The sequence below is a fragment of the Podarcis filfolensis genome (genome assembly GCF_964270895.1).
Source record: "Podarcis filfolensis genome assembly, chromosome: 2".
NCBI classification, from domain to species: domain Eukaryota; kingdom Metazoa; phylum Chordata; class Lepidosauria; order Squamata; family Lacertidae; genus Podarcis; species Podarcis filfolensis.
Genome location: NC_139605.1, coordinates 80,164 through 96,067, shown reverse-complemented (window position 1 = coordinate 96,067; position 15,904 = coordinate 80,164). Strand labels below are relative to the sequence as shown.

At 56.7% G+C, this 15,904-nt stretch overlaps 1 protein-coding gene across 7 annotated transcripts in view; it reads right to left on the bottom strand.

The window, feature by feature from the left end:
- SYNGAP1 (synaptic Ras GTPase activating protein 1) overlaps positions 1-14,730 on the bottom strand; it is a 55,578-nt gene extending 40,848 nt beyond the window's left edge. For 4 of the 7 annotated variants that reach the window (XM_083600429.1, XM_083600432.1, XM_083600433.1 and 1 more), the window contains exons 1-3: positions 14,580-14,729; positions 2,572-2,690; positions 723-828 (exon numbers count right to left, since the gene is read on the bottom strand). In XM_083600429.1, the coding sequence (XP_083456555.1) occupies positions 723-828; positions 2,572-2,690; positions 14,580-14,601 (247 nt within the window). In that variant the 5' untranslated portion in view covers positions 14,602-14,729. Of the gene's footprint in view, positions 1-722; positions 829-2,571; positions 2,691-7,193; positions 8,074-14,579 lie in introns of those variants that run through there. The other 3 variants (XR_014544860.1, XM_083600430.1, XM_083600431.1) reach the window with 3 other exon arrangements.
- Positions 14,731-15,904: the final 1,174 nt, after the last annotated feature.

Genomic DNA, 15,904 nt, shown 5'->3' with positions numbered 1-15,904 from the left:
AGGCCACCTAGTTCAGCACCCTCTTCTCACAGTGGCCGACCAGTTGTCCCCAGGCCATGAATAATCCTATCAACTTCTATCCTGTCTCTTCCTCGCCTGTTCTCGAAGCTGAAAAGTCCCAACTGCTGCAACCTTTCTTCGCTCCCTCGCCTGGATCACTTCAATGGCCCCTTCCTCAACCTCTTCCAACTCTACGATATCCTTTGTGAGGCGAGGTGACCAGAACAGGACACAGGGCTCCACATGCAGTCACACCACAGATTTGTATTACGGCATCTGTAGTTTTATTTTCAGCTCCTTTCCTAATGATCCCTAGCATGGCATTTGCCTTTATGGCATTTCCCGCCACAGCACTTTCGACATGCTCCGTGTGCTCTAATGTCCCTGGAGGAAGGAGATTTTGACTGAGGGGAGGGTGGCAGCGTCGCCTGTGGATCTCGGAGACAGACCAACAGCTTTGGTACCATATTCCTCCTCTGGAGGGAGGGCAGCCCCACACCCAAGTGCCACCCTGCTAGACATGGGGTGGATCCTGCCCTCAAGGTGCTCTCGGTGGGCTTGCTCTTTTCCTGCCAGTCTCCTCTGCCCCAGAGGCTGTGCTCCTCCGCGTGGAACCCAGAACCCCCTCCTTGCAGCTGAGAGGAAAAGCAGGGGCAAAAAGGTGACCTCAAAGTGTACGGCCCACCCCCGATAACAGCGCCCACCCCCTGGGGGTCCCCTACCGTGCTCTGGGTGGGGTCTCCCTTCCACGGGGACGCTGACGGTCCGGCGCAGGAGCTTGTTCCGAGCGGGATCCCGCTGGCGTTCTCGAAGGAGCAGGGGGTGGATCTGGCCCAGGAGAGAGGCAGACACAAGGGCACAAGAGATAGCAGAAGGGAAAGGAGCCCCAAGACCCACCCGCTCCACCCCACAGTCCACCCCACACCCAAGCAGCTTCGGGGGCCAACGTGGTGCTCCCAGGGGAGAAGCAGAAGCAGAAGAAGACGAGGCCCCAACTCAACAAGGGGGGGGAGACAACCGGACTCTGACCAAACCAGGCACCGACCCTGGCCACATCCACACCAGGCATTCAAAGCACACAGCTCCCCCTGAAGAATCCTGGGAACTGTAGTTTGCTGGAAATTGCAGCTCTGTGCAAGGTGAACTACAGTTCTTTAAGGGAAGCTGTGTGCTTTGAATGTCTGCTGCTGACACGTCCTCTGGCTGCTCAGAAGGAGCACGCGCACACACATACACACACCCCAGGGAAGAGGAGCCTTTTCTGCCCCATTGCCTGCTTCTTTTGACTCTATCTCCTCTCCCCAACACCTTGTGGTAGATTACTTTCTGAGGAAAAGAGGAGCTTGACAGCAGAATGGTCTCCCTCAGGAGGTGGTGGACTCTCCCTTGGTAATAATAATAATAACTTATTATTTATATGCCTTCCACCAAGCATTCAAAACTTCCCTGAGCAGGGCTGCCTTCGGATGTCTTCTAAAAATCAGTTGTTTATTTCCTTGAATCTGATGGGAGGATGTTTGACGGGGCAGGTGCCACCACCAAGAAGGCCCTCTCCCTGTAACCTCACTTCTCACAGGGAGGGAACCGCCAGAAGGTTTTTAAGGAAAGGTCGGACAGCCATATGACCCTCGGGGTTCCTTCCATCTCTGCAGTATTGTGATTCTATGACTCTATGAACCCAAGAGCAACTCTCCTTTCCTGCTGTCTCCAGCCGTGGATGGAGGGCACCGCCATGGCAGCTGGTAGCCCTCAATAGCCCTTTCCTCCACGAATTTGCCATACATCTCAGGGCAAGCAAAATGCAATGCTAAGGAATGCAGAGAAATAAAGAAACAGTCACACAATTCTGTATGCAAGTTCTGTAGAACTTCCCAAAGACCAAATATAAAAATAAGACCTTTATATTCCACCAAGTGTCTGTTTCTTTACATATAGCAGCAACAACCCTTACACAATGAGCAGAGTGCCTTCTCCGTTTTAAGGAACTGACTTTTCTATTTGAGTATGTGCTTTGCCGTCTTATCGTTCCATTGCGGGCCAACCAGAGGAAGACATTGGACACAGAGATTGGCATCCAGTGATCTCAGGATTTCACACAGCTGGGGGACTGCAGTTTGAGTGACTGAGAGGAAAGCTACAACACTCTCGGGGATGTGGACAGCTTTTTCTGGTGTGTGGGTTATCCTCCACCAACTTCTTCTTCTTCTTACACTTGTAGTGATTATTTTCTCTTTACTGAATGAAGGAATATTTGGATGGAGCTTTGGGTTTGAAACTTCCTGTATTGCACCTGAATATGATTTTGGTACTGCATACATTATGTAAAAGCTATATTTAAAGAAATGGACACTTGGTGGAATATAAGTCTTATTTTTATATTTGGTCTTTGGGAAGTTCTATTTAATTGCATACAGAGTTGTAGGAGCTCTATGTCTCAGGGTGGCTGGGCAATGGTGGTGATATGCTGCCTTAAAGGCCTCCAATGGGCTCCCCCCGGTGCCCCCCCGGGAGCAAAATGCCCACCCTCCCCGTTCCCCCCCCAGCGCCCCCCACGACCTGCTGGCCTCTCACCTCTTCCTCATCCAGCATCAGCAGCTGGTTTCCGGAGATGATGCAGAATCGGGGGTTCCAGGGCCGGTCGTAAGGGGAGTGCATGTACTGGGCGCGGTGCATAGGGGCTCCTCGCACATCTGCGCAAAGTGGAAAGGGAAGCATTAAGCAAAGGCCCCCGGGCACCCCCTTCCCTCCCACCCCCACCTCTGGGCAGCCCCTCTCCCTCCTCTGGCAAATACCCGATCGGCACCATGCGCGCACACGCACATACATGCTGTGGCCCAGTTCACAGGTTAGGATCAAGCAGCCATTGGGGCCCCCCAAATCCAAGGCGAGCCCCCTTACCCCAACACCACCCCCAAGAGAACAGCCGCCATTGCTCCCACCCTAAGGGCCAAACAGCAAGCAAAGGGACAGAGGAAGCGTAAGAACGTAAGAACAGAGGGAAAGCCTGCAGGATCAGACCCAAAGGGGCCCACCTAGCCCAGGATCCGGTCCTCACAGTAGCCAAGCAGGTGCCCATTGTGGAAACATGCAAGCAGGAACCAAGCACAAGGGCAGTTTCCAGCAACTAGCATTCAGAAGCATCGCCATCTCCGACTGCAGAAGCACAGCATGGCAGTCCTGGCTAGGAGCCATCAGGGGCCGTTCCTGCGAGAGGAGCAGCTGCTGCCTTGGACCACCTCAGGCCACACTGGTCCGCCTGGCTGGCAGGTGGCTCTCCAGGGTCTCAAGCAGGGATGGGGGGGGGGATCTCACCTGGGCCCACCAGGTGATGCCAACAACACAGCTGTGGTCAGGGAAGCCCCATTTTCACAACAGTGTGTGCCGTCAAATAACAGGAGGGTGACTTTTTAAACCTAACCCTTGAAAGGACTCTCTCCCTCCCTGGGACCTTTTGTATGCAAATAAGGTGTCCTCACCTCCCCCCCCACCCCCGCCCAAATGAGCCAAGGCTCTTCCTGTAGCAGAGCAAGTGGTCTGTGCAAGGTGTTAAAACCAGGGATGGGGCAGGGCAGTTAGATGACTCCCCAAATATCCCAAGTCCCCCCCCCCCACAGCCTCAAACTAAGGCCAGGAGAATGAACCTGACCGTTTCTCTTCACCGTTTACACAAGCACCACACATGCAGAGGCTATAAGATTGTAGCAATAAGCAGATACCATGTATCATACTGTTTCCTCTGACCGATTTCCTTGGTTCCAATGGTTAATATCTCCTCTGGAAGAGGGGAATCAGGGCCCACCCTGCCTCCATAATCCCTTAAACATAGAGGTCACACTCCTTGCCCCTCCATAAGGTGTGAATAGGAGGCAGGAGGCAATCAAGGACAGGACATACCCCAGGCAGAAATCCAGGGATGGTGGATTGAATTCTGATACTTTCAAAGGAGCAGCACAGGAAAGCCTTGGAGCTAGGGGGATGTGTAAAGACTTTTATTGTTCTTGGGAACTTAAGTCCAGGTACTTAAAAGGTGACTGGAACAAGGATGGTGAACAGAGGGTTGGGTGATGGGCTCATGTTTCTACACGCCAAACACTCCTAACTTTGTGACATTTGCGATGTATTGATGATGCTGTTGAAAAAATGTATTATGGGAAATGGGGAGAGGTCTTAAAAGTCCACGCAGCCCCAGGCTCAGGGTTCCTGATCTTTGTGTGTTTGCGCCTTGTTGCAACAAATAAAGATCAGGTCTGCTGGCCGCTGTTTTGCTTCTTGAACTTGGCTGGAGACTCCTCCTTTTGCTGACCAGAGGGACACTTGTCACCCCTGGAAGCTGGATGCCAACTGCCTTGGGGGCTGGGACAGCCTCTTCAGCCCCCTTTCCCCACAGCCACCAGATGGTCTATGGCGGGGTGGGTGGGCAACTACAGGAGGTCTCTGGCAGAGGCAGGGGTGCTGCTGCAACGACCCCACCCTGGGGAGCCCTCAGCAGCCTCCTGGCAGGCTCTGTGGTCCGGGGGGGCTCAGGTGGAAGGACCACCAGTGGGACCTGGAAGGAGGAGGAAGAGGGGCCTCCTCTCCTTCCTTCCTTCCTTCTTCCCTTCCTTCTGCAGCTGAGCCTCCATTTGGAGAGCGGGGATGGAATCTCCATATGGGGGTGGGGAGCAGAGGATGGGGAGTTGTATAAGGGCCTCGCCTGGCAATGTGGTGCTGCCCTCCAGTGGCGAGAAAAACCCAGCCAGGTCCTAGAAGCTAGTCCATTTATGTGTGTGCTCAGGGGAGCTTCAGCTCACAAGCAGGGCACCCCAAAAGGTGCAACTTGCAACCTATGCATGGCTTGCCAGGCCCAAGGAGAAAAGGGCGGCAGCCTCAGCCTCCAGGTGCCAAAGGACCAGAGGATCGGTTCTCTGAATGCGCAGGATATATTTAGATCCTTAAAAGAGATGGGTGGGAATGTGGGTGAAGAAGAAGCCAAGCTCAACAAGATGGCCAGGATCTTGAGAAGCCGCTCTGAGGCTTCAGCACAGGCCAGAGTCCCAGACCCCCAGCCCAGGGGGTGCCCTCACTGCCAGCCCCACCAGCCTATGGAAAGGAGGGCCCCCCCATGCCCACAGTTGCAGGTCAGCTGCCAAGGCCCCCGACACCCTTTCCATGCCCCTTCCTTCCTTCTTTCCACTGTTACTGGTAGCAAACGTTCTCTGGATGCCTTGCAATTGCACACATCAAAACCAAAGCCATAAACCAAACATTAAAACCATAACCCCTAAGGAAGGCACATAACAGCCTTCCCCCCCCCACCAGGTGCCCCCCAGGATGTTGTTTTGGAGGGCTGCTCCTGTCAGCCTCATCCGGTTGGGAGATGTTTCCCATACCACCGGGGGGGGGGGGGCTGGTTAGGGAAGGCAGCAGATAATTAAAAGTATGTTACAAAAACGCAGCACCAAAATTCCCACAGCTGAAGATCTGCAACTATACACCTCACAGAAAGGCATTGAGTCTGAAAAGCCAGAGAAAGCCAAAGTGGGCCTCTCTGCCCTTCATATTCCCTCCGAGGGGAGGGGGCCATGGCAGATTTAAGAGTTTAGAACAAGTCACTGTCACAGAGCAAGGGCAGGTGCATGCATCAAAAGCTGACCCACGAAGATGCCAGGAGCACGGGGGGGGGGGGGAGCCCACAGCTAAGGGGTCACTGTGGAGAAGGCTCTCCCATGAGCCACCTACTCACCCCACACATACCAGAACAACTGTTGAGAGCCCTCCTCATTTTAATGCCCAGGCAGGTCTGGGGGAAGGGGTGGTCTCTCAGAGGCCGGGTCCTTTAGAGCTTTAAACACCGCTGGGAGCATCTTGACTCAAGCCCAGGAACTACAGGGCAGCCAACCTCGGCAGGGGGCAGCCCTCAGCCTGTGTCCTGGCCGCAAGGGGAAGTCTGGACTTTAAAGGTCAAGAACCTAAGGCCTGCAGCCCTTAGAATTGGGTGCAGAACAGTCTGGAAGGGCAGGGCAGGCAATCCCATCTTTTTCCAGTTCAAACCTTAAAGGTAAAGGACCCCTGACAGTTAAGTCCAGTCAAAGGCGACTCGGGGTTGCGGCGCTCATCTTGCTTTACAGGCTGAGGGAGCCAGGTTGGCCGCAGTTTTTCCGGGTCATGTGGCCAGCATGCCCAAGCCGCTTCTGGCGAAACCAGAGCAGCACATGGAAACGCCGTTTACCTTCCCGCCGGAGCAGTACCTATTTATCTGCTTGCACTTTTGGGCGTGCTTTCGAACTGCTAGGTTGACAGGAGCAGGGACCGAGCAACGGGAGCTCACCCCATCATGGGGATTTGAACCGCTGACCTTCTGATCGGCAAGACCAAGAGGTTCAGTGGTTTAGACCACAGCGCTACCCGCGTCCCTGGTTCCCCTCAAAAGCTTCTCTTCATCCTCCCCTTGGCTTGCCTCCGGGATCCAAGTGTCCCAGTGGTGATAAGGCCCACAAGCTGCCCCCCCCACATGGATTCCAATGAAGTAAGAGAAGCAGGTGCCCCTGGACTGAGCCAGTGCCCACTGCCCACTTCCCTCCACAACACCCCGCCCTTTGCCTGCTGTGAGATGAGCACTGCCTCTCCCTGCACAGGGATGGCCCTTAGGGACCAAGCACCCGAGTCCCCTGCCTCCGTCTGGCATCTCCAAGGAGGATGCAAGCTAAGGAGCAGAAGGCATGTTGAGACTGAGGACTGGGGGGGGGGGTGCAGCTTTCAACAAAGTATCTGACCAAAGACACCCACACACCCACACCCAGTAAGCTTAGGAGTCCTGGAATCAGCGGGTCAAGGACTGGTTCAGTTAGTCGCAAGCAGAGTGTAGGAAAAAGAGGATGGGATGTAGAAAGTGGGGTTCTCCAAGGATCCAGAACAGGGCCTCTGCTTGGTGAGCAGAGAGGTGGCCACATCTGCCCTGGATATTGTAGAGCTGGAAAAGGTCTGTAAACGGGGGCAAAAGAAATTATGGGGGGGGGAGAAGCAGCTCCCCCATGAGGAAAGGCGGCAGCATTGGGGACTTTTTAGCTTGGGAAAAAGTATATTATGTGTCATCCAAGAAAGCGGAGGTATTTCTTGCAGCAATAGATCTTCAAATGCATAACGCTTGGAAATGGTTTGTCAACAATTTTATCTTTTTCTGATCACCTACAATGGCCCAGTGTGTATGAACTTACAACAACCAGCTCTTCGGTCACTAGTGACTCTTCTGTTTTTTCTCCATCTGCAAAATTTTCAGAAGTATAATCTTCCTCACAACCAACGACAGTGTTTGCTTCCTCTTCTGTGTACTTTATGCAGCATATTTGTGCTAGCCAACAGTGTGCCAGTTCTTTCTTCTGCTGTTACCCATTTCTCAGTGTGTTTCCAGAAAGAGTGAAGCCACCTCTTCTAACATCTCCCTGTTCAAGCTGGAAGGTGTGCAGAGGAATATGATAAAGGGTCTGGAAACCAAGCCTTACGAAGAACGCTTGAGGGGATTGGATAGGCTTAGCCTGGAGGAGACTGAGAGGAGATATGATGGCCATCTTCAAATATCTCAAGGGCTGCCGCACGGAAGATGGAGAAAGCCTGCTGTCTCCCGCTCTGGAGGGTAGGACTCGAACCAGGAGCTTTAAGTGACAAGAAAGGAGATTCCAAATAAACATCAGGAAGAACTTTCTGACAGCTAGAGCTGTTTGATAGTGGAACAGAGGTTTCTTGGCAGAGGCTGGGCGGCCAGCTGCAGGACACCCACTTGGACTTTCCTCACACATTTGTGAATCAATCTAAAGTCAAAGGTTTTCCTTCAGCTGACCCTGTTTTTGGCAGACAGGCGCTTCTGACAGCAAGAGCTACTTGACAGTGGAACCGTCTCCCTCAGGAGGTGGCGGGCTCTCCTTCCTTGGAGCTTCCAAAGCAGAGGTTGGACGGCCGCCGGTCCTGGATGCGAAGAATCGTGCATTGCAGGGGGCTGGACTAGATGACCCTTGGGGGCCCCTTCCGATTCTCAGGTCAGCGGGATATTCCGGGGCTTAGGCATTATTCCGCCGTCAAAACGGACCTCCTCCTGGGACCCACGAGTGATGGGGAATTCCGGTGCTGATGGTCCCCCTTGGCCTCGAGGGCGGCGCCTCCTCCTCCGGCCGCCCAGAGGCTCCTCCCCTCCGGCGTCAGAGGCCCCTCCCTCCGGCGGCGGCTCCGCCCCCTCCTCACGAGCTTCCCGCCCCTTCTTCCGAGGCCTCCTCCTCGCCCATCCCCCGCCGACCCCGCGGCCTCCTTCTCTCCCTCGCGGAAGCGCCCGGGCGGGTGGGCGTCCCCCGTGGGAAGCGAAGGCGAAGCGGCGGCCCGGGGACCGACCTGGCGCTCCGCCTGAGGTAAACTGAGGCGGCGGCGAGGAGAGGCACTGCGGCTGCGCAGTGGAGGGCCCGAGGGGAGGAGCCTCCGCCGCCTCGCGCGCCCCTCGGGCCGGCGAAAACCCCGCCCCTCTACGTCAGCCCAGCAGCAGGGGAAGCCACGCCCACGTCCTCGCCTCGTGCGCGCAGACGCAGCGGCCGCAGGCGGGACGGCGGGACTCCCCGCCACATGACGGAGCCCCGCCGCGCTACAGGGTGAAGCGCCCCGAGACCTATGGCTATAGGGGGCATATACAAGTTTGATTATTAATAATAGCAATAATAATAATAATAATAATAACGTGCATACGATAGTGGGGGCAGGTAAGCCTGCCTCACATAATTGATCACAAGAATGGCAACGCCCATCAGTTTTTTGGGGGTGGCCCCCTCAAATATTTGATGGGGGGCGTCAGCGCTGTGCTCCCAATGAAATCCTACCCCCACATGACCCCGGGGGGGGGGGGAGAAGCAGCGCTGCCTCTGCCCTGGCCCATCCTCTGAATTTGCCCAAAGCGTAAGGCATCGTTATTGCGAAATCGCCGTAAGGCACTTAGACGGATGGCATTCCTACTATTACAACTAATCAGAGTAATCTTGGTAATAACCATGGTGCCCGGGAGGCAGGAGTCCCCCTGTCTGGGTCCCCCCCCCCTTGTGCTCCTGCATGGCTGCGAAATTTGCCCATTTGGGGGCTGGCCTTCTGCTTTCTGAGCTGCCGACCATGAACTGGGGAGCCTGAGGCCAACGCATGAAAAGGTAACCAGCTGAACTTAGCAGCTTTTGCCCTTTACCTACTTCCCCAAAGTATTTGACGCTATTAGGCATGGGGGGGATCCAAATGAGGTGTGCCAATGGCGAAAGCATCCCCCTCCCCCCAAAAAATCTCAGCCTCATTGGTTCCTTCGGAGGGGCCTGACTGAAGAAGTCCCTGCCAGGGAAGGGGGGGACAGGTGCCTCCGGGGCCCACCTGGGAGGGGTGGGGGGCGCAAAAGGCCGCCTTCCCTGGCCAGGAAGGGAGCCAGCAGCGCCAGCCTCCATCTTGGCAGGGGCTGCAGAAAAAGATGGGCCCCGCTTGGCCTCTCCCTCCAAAGGGCTCCTGAGACAGCAGGAAGGGAGAGTAGGGCAGCCCCACAACTGGGACGAGGAGGGGCTGACGCTCCCCACAAGCTCAAAATGGACTCCAAGAACCAGCCCTGGCATCACACGGGACTCGGGTGCGAGAGAGTCACCCACCAGGCCACCCAGGCCTCTCGGAAGAGCAGTTCTTCTTGGCTTTGCATCCTTTCTTGCCCCCAAGCATTTTTTCTCAGGGAGCGGCCTCCCTAGATGGGCCTCCCATCATCACCCACGTGGCCAGCCTGGCAGGGGCTGGTGTAAGCTGCCCTCCCCAAAATGGCGGGAGGGTGCCAGGCAGGGGGGCATCGCCCAGCACCCCGTCTCCCTCTCTCCATTTTATCACCCAACGGGCAGACCAGGTGCATAGATTCCTGAGATACGCAAGGTGCCTATCCCTAACCCTGCCCTTTGGAACTCCCTGCCTCTTGAAATCCAACAGGCACCTTCATGAGACTCTCTGCAGAGCCTGCTGAAAACATTTTTGTAGACAAGCTCAGAAAGTAGAGGTTATTTTAACCTGTTTTAGTACGTATTCTAACTTTTGTAGGGTTGTGATTTCCCCCAAATTTTCCTTGTTTTCTCTTTCTGTAAATGGCTGAGGTTTTTTTCAATCAAATGGTGTGTAAATTTCATTAAATTTTGTATTTTTTATATTGTATGTTTATGTTGTGAACCACCCTGATATCTACAGGTGGAGGGTATAATAATAATAATAATAATAATAATAATAATCAGGAGTTGGGCTTCAAATGCCTCCAAGGAACCCCCACCAAGCTCCATAAATATGGGGGAGGGTCCACTCTGCCATCTCTCCCCCACCAGCAATGCCCTTTTACCTAACAGAGAGCCCTTTTTTAAAAAAACACTAAGCAAAGTGAATTTTACACGCTGTCAGCTTGTCAGATTTTGCTGAAAAATGAAAATCAGCTCTTTTTTTGAGGGGGGTGGCAACTTAGACAGTTCCCTTCCAACTTGACAATGCGATGATTCTATGATTCTACAATCTTTGCATACGGCTTGGTTCTAATAAGCCTCCTAACAAGAGTTTTACCAGAACGCTGAAACGTAAAACAGGCAGTTGGAAACAGTCGGGGAAATGCTTAAAATCATCAGCGAGCGGAAATATGAAAAGGCGTGTCTGGGTGGGCTTGCCTGAATGAAAACGTTGGCAGCAGGCGCTGGAAAGAGTCCCCGAAAGTCTCTTCTTTGCTTCCTGGCCGTGAGAGCCCCCAGCCTCGCCTCCCTTCCCCAGCCCTTTTGCAAGCTGCCTAAGCCAGTGGGCACCTTCTCCTCATGTGGCCAGGAGTTCCACCAGTTAACTGGGAGAAATGCTGCCTTTTCTCCCTCTGAACTTCACCCCCAGCGGCTTTTGGGGGGCAGCTGCCCTCGCACTCGCCTCCGCATGCTCCCCGCTCGTAATTTCAATCCCTTCGCTTTCAGGCGCAGCCTTGGCCCACCTGCCCAAAGGCGCTTCCCTGCAGCTCCGAGCAGCAGGCAGAAAGAGCCAGGCCCTCCTGAGACAAACACCGGGGGGGGGCAGCAGGTTGGCAACACAATCTTGCCCCCAGCGGGCAAAGCAATGCCAGAGATGGCCCAAGGAACCACCACCACCATTCTTATTTATTAAATTTATATCCTTGCCTTCATCCCATCTCCATAGGCAGGTGAAAATCACCCAGCGTCACCCCCCCGCAGCCCAGCCCAGTCCTCCACACCCCCTAGCCAGAAACTCAGGCGCCCTCCTCGGCTGACCCTGTGTGATTGCATTCCAAAGTGCAGCAAGTGGGTTTCAGAAATGCCCCACGGAAGGGGGCAGGAGGAGGGTCCACAACCTCCCAAGCAGCGTTAGAAATTAGCCAGGCGCGTTTGGCAACTGGCACGGGTCCAATTCTGGCCACGTAGCGATCTCAGGATGCCAGGTGGCGACAGGGAAAAACAGAATGTCTCTTAGAGAAGGAGCTGAAATGTTTTTCTCGAAGCTTAAATTTATTCTGAATTATTATTTCTGATGTTTAGAGGTGTGCCAGCCACTTTGAGATTTGTTTGTTAAAATATAAAGCAGTACAGAAATGATGTTATTCGTAATTATGATATCATTGCTAACAACCACAACGAAAAAAGGCGCCTAGACGTTCAATTGTGGCAACCATAGTCCAGGTTTCAGGTGCCATTTGGCAATGAGATTATATATATCTGAGATTCCAACCCCCTTCATGAATTGGCCTGAAGAGGTGCCAGGCTGGTCTTGTGGCTGCCCCCCCCGAGCCCCCCCCCTTGCGCTCCCTCTTTCTTTTCCATTCTTTCTCCATCTGCTAGAAGGCCAATTCAGGATGGAGAAGCCTGTAAGGCGCCACCAGATTTTGGGTGGGTGGGTGGGGGACACATAGAAGGAGGGAGGGGGCTAGGGACCTGGGTGCGAGTGGCGCTGCCTGCCCCCATTGCTCCCCAAGTCCAACAAGGAAGAGCCACAGGCCAGGAAATGGTGGCAGAGAGGGTAACAGCCCCCCCCCCCGCAACGTAAAAATGCCAAGCTCCCACACACATTGCTTTTGTGAAAAGGACTGGCTGGCGATATGCAAATGGCATGCAAATGCGAATCTGCTCCCAGCTCGTGGTGCCAATCAGATCTGGAGGCATGCAGATCCCTTCTCCACAAGCTCATTAAATCATCTTCAGGGATGCTTGCCAAAAAATCTCCCCCCCCCCCTGCACAGACACACATCAAGAGGGGAACATGTGGCTTTGGCCCAGGAAAAGCGAAGTTTTTTGGGGACCTCTCCAAGGAAGGCTGTTTCCCCAGCAGGCGAAAGGAAGCACCCAACCTCTGCTGGTCACATGAGGCAGAGTCCCCACAAGGGTCACCTGGACACCCCCACCCAGGACAGGGGTGCGGATCCTGCCAAAGCACACTGTTAACCCTTCAGCTGCCTGCCAGCCACCACAGAGGTGTCCCAGACCTCATCTCTGTCCTGGAGACCCCCACTCCACCTTTCCATCCTCTTTCTGTTGCTATGCAAATGATATGCAAACGGACAGCGCAGAAGCCACTGGGCAGCAGCATCTTGTTGGGGGGAAGCAGGAAGGAGTTGCACCACTGTAGACACAACCAGAACGCCCCCCCCCCCACCTGAAAGAAAGGCCCTGGGTGGTCTCCCAAGGAGAAAACTCGGGGCAGAAGAGAAGTGGCCACCCTCCTCTCGCCAAGTCGTTCCTGGGGGATTGGGACCTGCACCCCCAAACAACTGTGCTATGGGTCAACCACAGAGTGGCAGGATGGGGGGGGCAGCCTCAGTTCCTGGAAGTGGCAGCAGAGCCACTCGGGCAGCCCAGGACACGCCAGCAAGGGAGGGGGCTTGGGCTGCCCCCTTCCTCCTCAGGCCACCCGATGGGAAGGTGGGGGTGTGGAGAAGCCGGACCTTCCTGTCTTGGGGGGGGGAGAAGGAGGTCTTGGCGGGTGTGTGTGGCTGGGGGGGGGGACAGCAGCTCCCTGCAGTGCAGCATCACACTCTGGGAATGTGCTTCTTGCTGAAACAGCCCCCACCACCACCCCAGCATCCCTCTGACAGGGTTGCCTAGCAACATCACGCCCCCTCTCCTGCCACAGGAAGAGAAGGGAGGCCTCCGGGTGCCAAGTGAGGGGTCCCAGAGCCCCCCCCCCGCCCCCGGAGAAGCCCCTTCCTCTTAAGACACAAGGACTGGGAACAGAGAGCAATACACACACACACCCTGGTCACTCTCTCCCCTCTCTCCCCGTCCCCCACATATCACTTGGTGTGGGATCCTGATACACTGCTCCCCCCGCCATGCTTTCAATGGCACAACCACAAAATATATGCATGAAAGTGTTTGCCAGGCGTACTGCAGCCCCCTCCCCACAAAATGCTGCCCCTCACCCACTTTGCCCTCCTGCCTGTGCTGGTGCTGCACTAACTCCCCCCCCCCCAATGGCTGAGAGGGGGTCTGCCCCACAGGAGAGGCAGGCACAGATTTGAGGCTTCTAGGCCTCTGAGCATGGGCAGAGTAGGAGTTAGGAACCTGCAGGTGCGCGGAGCAGTCTCCAGGTGTGGCAGGAGCCCCTGTTCCCTGACCACTGGTCCTGCTGGCTGCTGAGGGTCCAGCCGCGACAGGAGACAGGCTGCCACATGAGGGCCACAGGAGGGGGGTGGCACAGCTGGCAGTGGGAGGGGGCACTCAGGAAACCCCCAGGACCCTATTCGGACCCCCACCCCCGAGCTAGCCATCATGGTGTGCTCAGCAATTGGCGGATGGGACCACATGGCAGTGCCAACCCTGACCCTTTGCACGGCAGGAAGTGGGATCGCCAGAGAGGGCTAGTTTTTTTGGGGGGGCGAATTTGAGGGTTGAGGTGGAAGGAGAAGGAAAGACCGAGCTATGGGTCAAGCAGGGGCCTTCAAGGATGCAGGCAGGAGGAAGGGGGCCACTCTGTCAAGGGAGGACGGCAGATGTGAGCAGCATGGGCCGGGGGGGGGCAAGAAGAGCTATAAGACACCCCCTTACAGGCCTCCGTCTCAGGCAGAACCCCCCCCCAGCTCAGCATCTGCGAGGAGCAGAGGGGATCCCGGGCCTCTGGTGGTGATGGCGGGGGCCTCGCTCGGCCTCCTCTCCCCACAGAGAGGTGCTGGGGGCGGGAGGAGCTGCGCTACCTGCCCCCCAACCCACGAAGGCCTTCCCGGGAAGGTCTGGGATCCAGCGCTAGGATGACGCCTCCCAGCCCCCTCCGCCGCACGTGGAGACCCAAGCGGGCCGCGGGCCAGACGGGGGTGGAGTGGGGGGGCACCTGTCCCCCCCCCCAAGTTCCAGCCGCCCCCACCCGCCTTGCCCGCCAGGCCCCAGGACGACCCCCAAGATACACAAAATAATCTCCAGCCTGCAGCCCCCCACCCCCACTCCGCGCGCCCCGTCAATCCTAGCCCACGCCAGCTTCGCTCCGGATTCACCGCTACATCCCCCGAAAATGGGGCGCGAGCTGGGTGGACCTGGCCGGGGGCGGCGAGCTTCCCCTCCCTCACCCCCCCCCCGACACACACACATCCACGCGCGCGCCCGTACCTCGGAAGGGGGCATAGGACATGGTGCCTTCAGCCTCTGCCTGCGCGCTCGCGGCTCATGGACCAGCCGGGGAGGGGGTCGGCCGGCCCGGCAGGGGAAAGGGAGCGGGAGCCGCGGGGAGGGGGCTCGGCCCGGCAGGAGGAGGAGGAGGCGGCGGGCGGGGGGGGGCGCCGGGCCTGCCTGCCTGCCTCCCCCGCACTGCGCCCCCGCCCGCCCGCCTGTTGGCGGCGCCTCCCCGGCTGGTCCTGATGCGAGAGGATGTCGCCGCTGGTCCTGATGCGAGAGAGGATGCGGGCGAGGATGCAGGCGGCGGCCGCGGAGGAGGAGGAGGATGCTGGCGCGGAGGCTGCGGCGCGCACAGGCTCCCTCTCGCCGCCGCCGCCGCCGCCGCCGCCGCTGCTGCTCTTCGCTCCTCCTCGCTCCTCGCCTTGCCGCCTCCTCCTCCTCCTTCCTCTTCCTCCTCCTCCTCCGGCAGCCGCCTCAGCATCACAGCCCGGCCGGCCGCGCAGAGGAGCAGCAGCAGCAGCAGCAGCAGCGCATCTCCGCCGCGTCGCCGCAGGAGCTCTGCCCACTCTTAAAGGCGCCCGCCGGCAGCAGCTGCTGCTGCATTTGGAGGGGGGGCACCGGAGCCGCTGCGGAGGGCAGGAAAGGCGAGGTGGCGGGGGAGAGGGGGGTGTCTCACGGTGCCCCCATCACGCTGGATCCACCACTCTCCCGGCATGACTCCCCCTCCATCACAGGGCACCCCCAGCTTGCAATTTTTAGGTGTGGTGGGCGAAGAAGGCAGTGTCTGATGCGGGGGTTACTACTTTCAACCTTCCCCACGTGGCGACACCCCCATTCTTATCACCCAGGGTGCAAAGGCTCCGCACAGCTCCCCCCCCCATCCCAAGGCACATTTTGAGGGGGGTGCGTGGCTTTGCTAGGCCCTGCTCACTCCTTCCTCCACCTCCTGACCCAGCCACACAGAGCAGAGGCCTGTTGCACTGGCCCCTCCATCCCCACAGCAAGCTGGAAGAGCAGGACCCTCATGGGCCCATTTTACAGATAGGGAGGACTGAGGCTTCTGGGACCTCTGGGGTCATGTGCGCTCTCTTGTCAGCTGGGCTAGTTGTAGCCTACAGACAACCCTGTGGTGTAGGCCAACCCTGCAGGAGAAGCAGGACCTCCTTGCAAGAGCCATGTTTGTGATGGGGGGGCTCAGTTCCCTAGGAAATCATCCTATGGGAGCCATGCAAGTGAGTAGGGGGTGGCTCATCTTATTTCACCTTCTGTTGGGTGGAACGGGAGGGTTCTGGCAGAAACTATTTGATGGATAAGCAGGA